At 36.7% G+C, this 13,154-nt stretch overlaps 2 protein-coding genes across 2 annotated transcripts in view; one reads left to right on the top strand and one right to left on the bottom strand.

Moving 5' to 3' along the window:
* The window catches only part of LOC106873327 (39S ribosomal protein L15, mitochondrial), a 10,427-nt gene extending 4,749 nt beyond the window's left edge, over positions 1 to 5,678 (top strand). The window contains exons 2-4 of the mRNA XM_014920652.2: positions 489 to 643; positions 3,926 to 4,088; positions 5,126 to 5,678. Coding sequence (XP_014776138.1) covers positions 489 to 643; positions 3,926 to 4,088; positions 5,126 to 5,584 — 777 coding nt within the window. The 3' untranslated portion in view covers positions 5,585 to 5,678. The remainder of the gene's footprint in view (positions 1 to 488; positions 644 to 3,925; positions 4,089 to 5,125) is intronic.
* Positions 5,679 to 8,616: 2,938 nt separating this feature from the next.
* Positions 8,617 to 13,154, bottom strand: part of LOC128248393 (zinc finger protein 239-like) — a 9,608-nt gene continuing 5,070 nt past the window's right edge. Inside the window, exon 2 of the mRNA XM_052969767.1 lies at positions 8,617 to 11,035. Within this exon, the coding sequence (XP_052825727.1) occupies positions 9,470 to 10,570 (1,101 nt within the window). The 5' untranslated portion in view covers positions 10,571 to 11,035 and the 3' untranslated portion in view covers positions 8,617 to 9,469. The remainder of the gene's footprint in view (positions 11,036 to 13,154) is intronic.

Below are 13,154 nucleotides of genomic sequence, written 5' to 3'. Positions count from 1 at the left end.
ATATAAACAATATATGAGTATATGCATATATATGTACATGTATGTACATACCTTCATCTACATGTACATATAGATACATATCTGGGTACATGACGTTGCAAAAGAACATGGACAAAATGATAAACAAGGTACAACAAGCAGGCCACATAGAGAACATATCCTTCATCAGCTGCCACCATTAAAACACCGGTGTACACATACAAAATGGGCTTCCAGTTTTCATTTACCAAATTCATTCACAAGGCATTGGTAATCCCAGGACCATAGTAGAAGACACTCACCCAAGGTGCTTCTGCACAATGGGACTGAACTTGAAGCCACATAGTTACAAATCAAGCTTCTTAGCCCACGCAGCTATTCCCATGCCTGTTGTGTTTCCTATTTTGGCCTTTTTGTGGATTTTTTTTTTTTTTTTTTTTTTTTTTTTTTTTTTTTTTTTTTTTTTTTGTTACATATATATATATTTGTCTTTATATTTGTTATAACAGGAGCTTAAGAAACGAGGAACCTGTCGTGGTGGAAATTCAGGACGAAGTGACACAGGTCAAAAAAAACATGGAAATCTTCCTAGACTTGGTTTTGAAGGAGGAAATACTCCATTTTATTTAATGATTCCAAAGGAACCATTTTATAAAGGCTGGCAGTAAGTCATATTTTACAATTATAGTACTATGTCATGTTTCACAACTATACTACCAAATTTTGTTGTAAACTCCTTTACAACATAAATCAAGTTATCTTTATCTAACAAAAATATTATCACTAAAAATTACCTCTAAATAGAAATTTAAAAGAAATTTACTGTAACCCTTTAGCATTTAAACCAGTCATATCTAGTCCAAATATTTTTTTGTTTCATACATAGACACAGGAGTGGCTGTGTGGTAAGAAGCTTGCTTCCCAACCACATGGTTCCTTGTTCAGTCCCACTGCGTAGCAGCTTCAGCAAGTGTCTTCTACTATAGCCTCAGGCCGACCAAAGCCTTGTGAGTGGATTTGGTGGGCGGAAACTGAAAGACGCGCATCATATATATATATATATATATGTATATGTAAAAACATAAAAAACACCTTTTTGAGCATGGCCGTTGCCAGTACCATGTGACTGGCCCTTGTGTCGGTGGCACATAAAAGCACCCACTACACTCTCGGAGTCGTTGGCGTTAGGAAGGGCATCCAGCTGTAGAAACTCTGCCAAATCAGATTGGTGCCTGGTGCAGTCTTCTGGCTTGCCAGTCCTCAGTCAAATCGTCCAACCCATGCTAGCATGGAAAGCAGACGTTAAACGGTGATGATGATATGTATATGTGTGTATATATCTGGTCATTAAGAATGAAATGTCCAATTTTCTCATGCACCAAGTTTGACAGTTGTTAACTCTAATGTTTTATCTTGACAATTTGTTTTACAACATTGAAACGCAATTCATGGTGTCTGATTATATTGTGAGTTTTCTCTTGTAAATCAATTATTGTGAACCCATTGAGAGATCAAAAATTCGTGTTGTTTATGAATATGAGTTCCGTCTTGGAACCAATGCATCCCAGACAGTTCGAAACCTCAATGAAGTGTTTGGTAAAGATGTGGCGAATAAGTGCACTGTACGTCAATGATTTGAGAAATTCCAGTCTGGTGACTTTACTCTTGAAAATCATGCCTATGGTAGACCTGAGACCAAGGTGGATAATGATGAGCTGCAAACTGTAGTGGAAGCGGATACATCTCAAACTATTCATGGGTTAGCAGGAAGGTTTGATGTTTCGATTCCAACTGCATTGGTTCATCTGAAACAAATCGGCAAGGTAAAGAAGCTAGACAAGTGGGTACCACACGAACTGAACGAGCATCAAATGACACATCATCTTGAAACTTGCTGGTCTTTGTTGTCACTGCATAAAAGCAAAGCATTTTTGCATCGTATTGTAACGTGTGATGAAAAATGGGTTCTTTTCAACAATAGCAAGCGTTCTGCACGGTGGTTGGATAGCGACGAAGTACCAAAACACAATCCAAAAAAGAATATTCACTGAAAAAAGCTAATGGTGTCTGTTTGGTGGTTCAGTGCTGGTGTCATCCACTACAGCTTCATGAGACCTGGTACAGCGGATGTATACATCAACCAATTGGATGAAATGATGAGTGAACTTGCAATTAAAAAAACCGAGATTTGTCGATAGAAACAGGCCAATTCCCTTGCAAGACAATGCTCAACCACATGTTGCACAAAGAACGCTACTCAAGTTACAGGAACTGAACTTGGAAGTACTCTGTCATCCACCATATTCACCAGATCTTGCACCAACTGACTATCACATTTTCCAAGCATTAGACAACTTTTTGCTTGGAAAAAACATCAAATCTGAAGAAGATGCAAAAACAACCTTTTGTGATTTCATCACCTCTTGCTCTCCAGAATTCTTCGCTACTGGCATAAATAAGCTACCGATAAAATGGCAAAATTGTGTTGATAATTTAGGTGCATACTTCGATTAACTGTATTGATTTTTGTTGAGATAAAGTAAAATAAACTTTCAGTTCAAAATCGGACATTTGATTCTTAATGACCTGATATATATTTATATATATGTGTCTTTGTGACTGTGTTTGTGTGTGCGTCCCCCAAATCACTGCTTGACACCTAGTGTTGGTGTGTTTACGTTCCTGTAACTCAGCGGTTTGGCAAAAGGGACTGATAGAATAAGTACCAGGCTTAACAAATAAGTACTGGGGTCGATTTATTCAACTAAAAATTCAAAGCGGTGCCCCAGCATGGCTGCAGTCTAATGACTGAACCAAGTTAAAGATGAAAGATACTCAAACCAACTAGGTCTGACTTCTCACACCTACCCTACAATGTCATTCTAAAAATAAACAATCACATCATTGAAATCTTGAAGCTACAAGATAATGCTGAATTCATTTTTAAAAATGTAAATGAATAATTATTATGCTGTATGTAAACAAACAAGTTTGTTTTTCGAAGCGCTGAAATGTATGATAGAACAAGTAGAAAGATAAATTTTATTCAACGCATAGATACTGAACAGTATAGATATAGAGGATAAAATCCTTTTTATTTTTCTGCTTTTAAAAAGAAAAAAAGGATTTTATCCTTTATATCTGTACTGTTCAGTATCTATGCGCTGAATAATAATTATTATATTTGACTGCTAAAGAGTTGAATATTTTCAAAAGCTTCATGGGTACTCTCTTCACTCTTTTACTTGTTTCAGTCATTTGACTGCGGCCATGCTGGAGCACCACCTTTAGTCGAGCAAATCGACCCCAGGACTTATTCTTTGTAAGCCTAGTACTTATTCTATCGGTCTCCTTTGCCGAACTGCTAAGTGACATGGACGTAAACACTCCACCATCGGTTGTCAAGCGATGTCGGGGGGACAGACACAGACACACAAACATATACACACACATACATATATAAATATATACTTATATACGACATGCTTCTTTCAGTTTCCGTCTACCAAATCCACTCAAATGGCTTTGGTCAGCCCGAGGCTATAGTAGAAGACACTTGCCCAAGGTGCCACGCAGTGGGAATGAACCCGGAACCATGTGGTTGGTAAGCAAGCTACTTACCACACAGCCACTCCAGGTCAGGTACTTTTGTGAGGAGATGCTTGGAAGTGTAGTTAAGAAACTTGCTTCACAGTGTGCAAGTGTCTTTTAGCTTAAACCTTCCCTTTAGAGTCACCCTAGCTATAGTCGTAGAAGATACCTACCCCAAGTACTACACAATGGAAACAAACTCTCAACCACAAGGTTACCAAGCAAACTTCTTAACCTCGTGGCCACATATGCACCTTTATATTAATTAACTAAACATAATCTCATTGTCTTGATGCTGTTTTAGTAACTACTTTTGATTAATGAACTTTTGCTTCTTTTTTTCTTTTTTGTGCAGCTTGCGTAAAAGCTACAGTCCTTTAAACATGTTGTCATTACAAAGAATGATAGATCTTGGTCGGATTGATAAAAACTCACCCATTGATATTGTTAGTGTCACAAATACAAGGCTCTTCACTTTAAACCCGGTGCAAGACCATGGGATCTGGCTGACAGAAGATGTAAGTACTTTTATTTATAACTTTTAGTTGTTATTGTATTAACATATTTGCTGCAGCGATTCTACTTAGCTTGGCATGTCTTCTCAAGTTCAGCAAATATCATCATCATCATCGTTTAGCATGGAAAGCGGACGTTAAACGATGATGATGATGATGATATTTGCTGAACTTGAGAAGACATGCCAAGCTAAGTAGAATCGCTGTCATCCATACATACAGGCTTGTCCTTTACAAGTGCCGGTGCCACATAAAATGCACTTGTGCCGGTGGAAGGAAAATGTGCAGAAGCTTATTTTGTGTGTTTGTGTGTTTATGATATGGGTTGGACAGTCTGTGTGTGTGTTTATGATATGGGTTGGACAGTGTGTGTGTGTGTGTGTGTGTGTGTTTATGATATGGGTTGGACAGTCTGACATAATCCAAGTCCTTCTGGAAGTTACTCTCCTCCTTGATGAGTCTCAAGACCACATATTGCTCAGACCTGCTTACAGAGGTCAATATTTCAAAAGCCATAACATTGTCAACTCTAAAATTTCTTGTAATTAACGTTGCACATCCTGCAGAGATTAGGCTAAGCTCATTCCCAACTCAATGTTAATCTACATTCATTGCTTAAATTTTTCACAATATTAGATGAAGATGTGGTTTTGTGGTAAGAAGCTTGCTTCCCAACCACATGGTTCCAGGTTCAGTCTCATTACATAGCACCATGGGTGGTGTCTTCTACTATAACCTCAAGCCTTATGAGTGGATTTGATAGAAAGGAAACTGAAAGAAGCTTGTTGTGTGTGTTTGTCTTCTTGTTTTGACATCAGATGATTGATGTAAATTGATATCATTCCAATATTCTGTAAAACCATGTCTGGCCACAGGGAAATGTTACCTTGCTTGGTAACAGGAAGGGCATCTGGCTTTAGGAAACCTACCTCAATAAACTCCCTCTGACCCATGCAAGCATGGAAAAGTGGAAATTAAAATTATGATGATGAATATGCAAATATCTTTATTTTCCCCGCCTTTTCTTATCTCATTGGCAGGGAGCTGATAGCTTCAAGAGCTGTATCAACATAGAAGTCCAGTGGGCTAGTGAGCTGACTATCGCTGCAATTGAGAAAAATGGTGGCAGAATTACAACTCGTTATTATGATCCTATGTCACTGGTAGCCTTGGCTGATATCAAGAAATTTTTCCAGTCAGGGAAACCCATTCCACGATGTCATTTACCAACACAAGATTGCGTGGAATACTATACCAACCCAAAAAACCGTGGCTATCTTGCTGATCCTGATCTTGTACAAGAAGCACGCATAGAACTTGCTCAGAAATACGGTTACACAATACCAGAAGTTGACGAAGACACCAAAAATTTAATGTTAGAAAGCAAAGATCCTCGTCAAGTTTTCTTCAATTTACAACCCGGCTGGATTGTTAACCTAAAAGAGAAAGTAATATATAAAACTACAGATCCAGAATATGAACAATTTTACCAATCTTAACCGTTAATGTGATTAGTATTATTGGATGATGTGTTTTGATAGACTGAGAATTCTCCTTTATATTTTAGCATTAAATAATTTTTATTTCTTTTAATTGTTTGTGCTTTTTTATCTAGAGATATTTGATTAATCACCATAAATAATACAGCTATTTTGAAAGCGAAATCGTGATGGCACCTGTGCCCAGTGTCGCCTTTCTGGCACTTGTGCCCGTGGCATGTGTAAGGACTTTTGAGCGAGATTGTTGCCAGTGCCCCTGGACTGGCTCTTGTGCGGGTGTCACGTAAAATACACCATTTTGAGCGTGGCCGTTGCCAGTACCGCCTGACTGGCCTTCGTGCCGGTGGCACGTAAAAGCACCCACTACACTCTCGGAGTGGTTGGCGTTAGGAAGGGCATCCAGCTGTAGAAACTCTGCCAAATCAGATTGGAGTCTGGTGTAGCCATCTGTCCAACCCATGCTAGCATGGAAAGCAGACGTTAAACGATGATGATGATCTCTTCTATATACTGCGAGTTCCTGCACAATGAAACATGCTTCTGTAGGTTGCTCGTTAGTAACCAAATCTCCCTCAAATCAAACCATACTGTCTTAAAAATAAAAAGGTAAAGCACACTGAATAATATTCTTATACATAATGTGTGTGTGTATACATATATATACACTGTGCAGTGAATAAATTGTCTAAATTACGCAAAAATGAAAATAACTCTAAAATCATATTTTAAGAGATATATTTACCAAAATTACATAAATATATCTTGAAATATTAAAGAGTAAATTTATTCAATGAAATTACCATTGGCTTCAACCATGGCCTCAAGATGACTTTGGAGTCACCTTGTTTAAGTTGGTAAATGCTGCCATAATCCTTGCCTTCAGTTCATCTTTGGTTTTATAAGGAGTTTTGTTGGTCTTTCACTCAACTGCGTCCCACACATAATTGAAGGTAAAATTACACTTGTGCAGAAATATACATGCAGATAAATTGAGAGAGACTTTACAATTTATTAATAGAACATGGTTGATCGCTATGTTAAAAGCACCCAGTACACTCTGTGGAGTAAGGAGATCTAGTTGTAGAAACCATGCAAGAACAATGGAAACCGGGGTGGTCCCTGGCCTTACCATCCCATCAAACCATCTAACCCATGCCAGCATGGAAAACAGACGTTAAATGATGATGATGATACAGAGAAAGACACATTAAAAAGTCTCATGTCAAATAAGTCAGCATCAAATCAACAATGACAAATAAATGGTGCCAAAATATCTCATAACCCAACTTCACCGCTGTTCTTTCTGCACCAGCAACTCAGAAATAATACCATTTTCATAGCATACCCAACTCGGCATCATCCCTGTATATGGCTCTCACAATGACATTCATACCTAGTTTTCTAACTGACCACCAGACTATACAATGAGGCACCATGTCAAAGAATATCTTCAGATTAATGAATGCTTTGTGTAATAATGCCTTTGTCATGGCTAAGAACTTCTCTTATGATTACATAAGACAGCATTGGTTTTCCATCCTGGCACAAAATCAAACTGTACTTCAACTCAGTTAATTCACTTGACCACCTGTATAAGGTGGTCCATAAACCTTGATACCTCCATAGCAGCACCATAATTGAAAGAACCTAAGTTATTTTAATAAATTGTGTATCAACCATATTTGTATAGTTAACTACAGAACTTCCTAAATTTTGGTTAAGAATTCCATCCATACTCAGATATTGAAAACAAAAATGTGTTGCCATAACATTGCAAAATTTAAATAAGGATGTTTGCAATACAACTTTGAATAACTTGTCTACATCATCATCGTTGTTTTAATGTCCATTTTTCCAATGTTTGCATGTGCCAGACATATTATATACATCAGGCTTCTTACGGTTTCTCTCTACCAAATCCACTCACAAAGCTACGGTTGGCCCAGGACTCCAGTAGAAAACACTTGCTCAAGCCTATTGTAAAAGGTGTGTGCCACACAGAGGGACTGAATCTGGAATTATGTATGGAAGCAAACTTCATAACCACACACCCATGGATGTATAACTGAACATTATTATAGAAAGCATGGTATAATGTCAAGGATTATATTAAGACCTTCTAATCCACTCAGCCATTCACCCTTTCAGTTTAAATTGCAACAGACTTTCATAAAGGCAGTCAATATATTTCCTTGTCTATTAGTTATATAAGTCTAATTGACTTACTATTTCCACTTCTCTGGTGCTGGTGCCACATAAAAAGCACCCAGTACACTCTGTAAGGTGGTTGGCATGCGGAAGGGTATCCAGTCATAGAAACTATGCCAAAGCAAACCTTAGAGCTTGGCAAAGTCCCCTGGGTCACCAGCTCCTGTCAAACTATCCAACCCATATCAGCATGGAAAAATAGACATTAAATGGTAATGAAGACAGTATGTACCTCCTTCTAGAACTAGCTAGAATGCTGCACATATAATGAAAATGACAAAAGCTATCAAGTGACAAAAAATAAAATGCTAAACTTTTTTTTTATCATCCACACATTTAATTCAGATGTGTATATGTGTGTATACACACATACAAAATACAACTGCTGCACTTCGTCTAATTTTAGCAGTAGTAATATCATGGCTTAACACTAGTGACATTAACTTTTATCAGATGTTCTTAAACTTTCTGGGCCACCGCCCCCATCATGGCCACATAATATCATCAGCACTCCCACCCCTATTTTTATGCATAAATAATCATCATCATCATCTTTTAACGTCTGCTTTCCATGCTAGCACGTCTGCTATTTTAATAATTTATATATACTATGAATCATTTGATATATAATTTGTATATAATACTATATTATAAATTCATACTATAATACTATAAATTCATATTATAAATACTATAATATTATAAATCCATTGCCTTCTTTTTTCTCTCTCGTCCCCACCACCACCCCCTTAAACACCAACGCCCACCAGGGGCCGGTAGCGCCCACTTTGAGAACCTATGAACAGATAAAAATTTCTCTTCAATCATGTTTTAGTTGTTTTATTTTTCATTATCATCAACAATGACATTTGCTTTCAGAGTGTGAAGAAAACAGACTCATTCGTTTACAAAATACCTGTACAATAATGTTAACATTATATTTATGAGAATACACTGATTGGGGAAAGAAGCTGAGTATGTCTTCTCAGAGGAGCAATCAACAAACCATGAAACAGTCCATCAGGAGACTGCCTCCTTCCTTTTTCTGCACATCTATAGCACAGAAAAAATGTATTTTACCCAGTGAGGATTGTAATGTTTAAATTTATTTCAGCTCTGATTAACACCATTGTGTTAATAAAATCTGAAAGAGCACTTTTATCAAAAATATTGCAATAAGTTATCTTCATGTTATTATCAGTCAGAGAATGGAAGAGGAGGAGAGGTCCATGATAATTGCAGGTTCTCCTAGGTTGATGATCAGCAAGGACCTCTGTAGGGATAAACGTGGGCAGAGAGGGCATTCTACAGGATAGGGAATTCTAATCTGCAGAGTAAGGAGTGAGTTTAGTGTTTATCCAAGTGAACAACGCAATAGGATGAGAAATAAGTGTACTTGTGTATGGAGCTTGTAAATTTGGAAGAGTTGAGGGCATTATAGCAATGACAGAAGAGTATTTGAGAACTCATGATTAAAGCTGGTTCATAATTGAATCTTTGCCAATCGAATTGTCTTCTGGATTTAGTACAGGATGTACATCAAACTGGTAGAGTGTCTTTTTTACATGACAGCCATATTTTGTGAGAACAATTTAGCACAGGAATTAGTGATATGGCTTTTCTCCTGTTTGGTTTGGCTATGCTGGTGTTAATTTGGTTACATTTTCAGAGAATGATTTACCACAAATAAGGCTTCTCTCTTATATGGATGCGCTCATGTCGAGTTAAGCTACCGTTTTCAGAGAATGATTTACCACAGATATCACAGAGAAATGGTTTCTCTCCTGTATGAATACGTTTGTGTTTAGTTAAATTACTTGTCACAGAGAATGATTTACCACAGATATCACAACAATGTGGCTTCTCTCCTGTATGAAGGTGTTTATGAGCTGTTGATATGCTACTTCCAGAGAATGATTTACCACAAATATCACAGTGATATGGCTTCTCTCCTGTATGAATACGTTTGTGAGTGGTTAAGTGACTATTTATAGAGAATGATTTACCACAGATATCACACTGATATGGCCTCTCACCGGTATGAATACGCCTATGCTTAGTTAAGCTACAAGCAACAGAGAATGATTTATCACAGATATCACACTGATATGGTTTTTCTCCTGTATGAATACGAATGTGGGTAGTTAAGTGGTTTGCTTGTGAGAATGATCTACCACAGATCTCACAGTGAAATGGTTTCTCTCCTGTATGAACGCGTTTGTGAGTATTTAAATGGTTATCTCTGGAGAATGATTTACCACAGATATCACACTGATATGGTCTCTCTCCTGTGTGGATATGTTTGTGAGCAGTTAAAGCACCACTTTGAGAAAATGATTTACCACAAATATCACAGAGATATGGCTTCTCTCCTGTATAAGTGCGTCTGTGAAAAGTGAAGGGATATGTTAAAGGGAATGATTTTCCGCAGTGATACAATTTCTCTCCTGTGTGAATACGCTTGTGAGTAGCTAAATTACTATCTCTAGAGAATGATTTACCACAAATATCACACTGATATGGCCTTTCTCCTGTATGAATACGCTGGTGAATTTTTAAGACATTACTTTGAGAGAATGATTTATCACAGATATCACAGTGATATGGTTTCTCTCCTGTATGAATACGTTTGTGTCTAGTTAAGTTACTCTTCTTTGAGAATGACTTTTTACAGATATCACAGTAATATGATGTTTTTCCTATTTCTTTAAGTATCTCATCACGAAAATCAATCCTTTTAGACTGTTTTATATTTAGCTTGGTGCTCACATAATTCATTTTCTATAATTTTCTTCTTTCACCACAATATAGATAATTTTTAACATGTTAGTTTTTATATTTGTTTCATAAATAATTCTTCAAGATCTTCCTCAATATCTGAAGGTGGTGCAAACAATCACTTAGAAGGTAAGTTTTGGGGATACAGTGATTTCTGAAATAATTATTTCAAGATGAACCCAGTCTTGTAATAATAAGAAACAAGTAAAACTTTATCCACATATGGAAATTCTTGCAGAGAGTTAGTTATATCTTCATGCCAAATTTGTTCATGTTTAATTGGAACACCAAACTATCTGGTACATATTCTGAATGCTGAAATGTGCTCCTAAGTTGCAGTTGACAGGGAAATATTTCACAGTAATTCATCCATAGAATCATATAAACAGAGTTGATGTATCTTTAAAAGATGATAAATATTGTTGATGTATCCAAAGAAAATTTATGCCAATGCCATCTGATAATCTGAAATAAGAAAGAAACAGTGTAAGACAGTGAACATACATAAAAAATAGAGATTCAACACGAAAAAGTTTGCTATGTTTCGGCAAACCTAAGCTTTACTTTTTAACTAATTAAAGTTACATCTTACATCAAGTTTTAACGACCTGGCGGAATCGTTTGCACGCCAGGTGAAATGCTTAACAGTATTTCATCTGCCATTATGTTCTGAGTTCAAATTCCGCCAAAGTCAAATTTTCCTTTCATCCTTTCAGTGTTGTTTAAATAAGTACCAGTTATGTACTGGGGTCAATGTAATCGACTTAATCCCTTTGTCTGTCCTTGTTTGTCCCCCCTATGTTTAGCCCCTTGTGGGCAATAAGGAAATAAAATATTTTCAAGCAAAAAGTATTCAATCAGATTGCAAACGAAAATATGAATTAAACTAAAGAATGGTGGAACGTCTTTTACTGGTTCCTTTCATTGAACTGGGGCCATGTTGGGGCACTGCTTTGACAGGTTTAATTAAACTGACCCCTGGTCTTTTCTGGCAAACCATTAAGTTTCAGGGAGGTAAACAAACTAATACCGTTTGCTAAACGGTGGAAGAGACACCAACATGCATATACAATGGGCTTCTACAGTCTCCAACTACCAAATTCACTCACAAGGTATTGATCAACTCAAAGCCATAGGAGAAGATACTTGCCCAAGGTGGCACACAGTAGAATTGAACCCAAAGCTACATGCTTGCAAAGCAAGCTTAACCACAGTCTTGTCTACACCAATAAAACTCTTTCTCAAGAGATATTCAGGTATTGTTTAACTTCAGGTAAATCCTTCTGCAATTAACCAATAATCAAAAGCATACCAGTAGTGCCCATCGCTTTTTTTTTTTTATTTAGCCAGGTGCATCTAGGACCATATTGTTATCTCATGTGTCCATTTCTTTTTAAAACAGTCAGATATGATTTGAAGGGGATTTGGTTGCTATTTCTAACAAATCAAACAACCACATAAAAGTTCCTTTGACTTTGTTGTTTTCAGGGATGCCATGGAATTTTATGATGGATCGAATCCAAAGTGACATTAAATGATGAAATAAAGACAACTAAGAAACAAAATTACAAAAATAACTTGTATAAATCTTTCAGTCATAATCAAACAGATAGAAAAGTTAACCCCTTCCCTGGTGACATTTTTGGGAGAAAAAGTTTAATTTTCAGACAAATTTTTTTATTGCTTTTTTTTTAAGTATTTTTAATGCTGATTATGGAAATAAGTTTTGTTTTTATCTATTTCTAATATTTTACTTGAAATTTTATTTTGAAGATACTATTTTGCACTCTCATCTGATGTATCCAAGCTTCTAATAGGAGGTTCATACTAACTGTCATCTTCTGAGCTTGACATCAGGGTGTAATTTGTAAAAAAAAAAAACAGATAAAAACTGAGAAATGCCAAGAATTGACACATAAACTCATCTGTGGCCACTTTTGAAATCATATGTTTTGAATGAGTTTACTCATCACACTCTGAAAAAAGACAAATTGGATGAAGACAAGTTAATTTATCTTTGCCGGGTAAGGGGTTAAACAATGTCCTGATTTGTATTACTTTTTATCAGCCTAAACTAAACTGCTAAGAAAGAAATACATGATTCCAAGAAGTTGTCTTCAAACTTTGCATTTTAAAATTTTCCACTTGAAGTTAATTGCAATTCTGGAGTATCAAACTATTTCAAAGAATAATCATTGGAATTATCTGCTGTTGCCGGTGGGTCTGTTGGTGATTATTAATTTTCTTAAAAGAATGGATCTCATCTTCAGCTGTAAAATTTGATCACCAAGATAGCGGAAGCTATCAACCACTTCTAGTTTTTCTCCCTGGAATGTGGCAGAAGTTGTTTTCTGCACTTTCCCAGTATTTATAGCTCCAGAACATCTGCTGCAAACAAAAACTAACTTCCTAGTTAACCTTCCTTTGATATTGCTGCACCTCTTATGTGTCCATAGCTTGCACTGGGTGCATCTTATAGAGTTACTTCCCACTCCTTTTCTACAGATCGAGCAGGGCCATCTACCTGAAGGGGTTTGTGTTTTGTCTGCCTTCCTACTTATGAGGACTTTGGTTTTAGCTAGGT

Source organism: Octopus bimaculoides, chromosome 7 (assembly GCF_001194135.2).
Source record: "Octopus bimaculoides isolate UCB-OBI-ISO-001 chromosome 7, ASM119413v2, whole genome shotgun sequence".
Lineage (NCBI taxonomy): Eukaryota > Metazoa > Mollusca > Cephalopoda > Octopoda > Octopodidae > Octopus > Octopus bimaculoides.
Note: the sequence above shows the minus strand (reverse complement) of the source record. Positions and strands in the feature narration are given on the sequence as shown.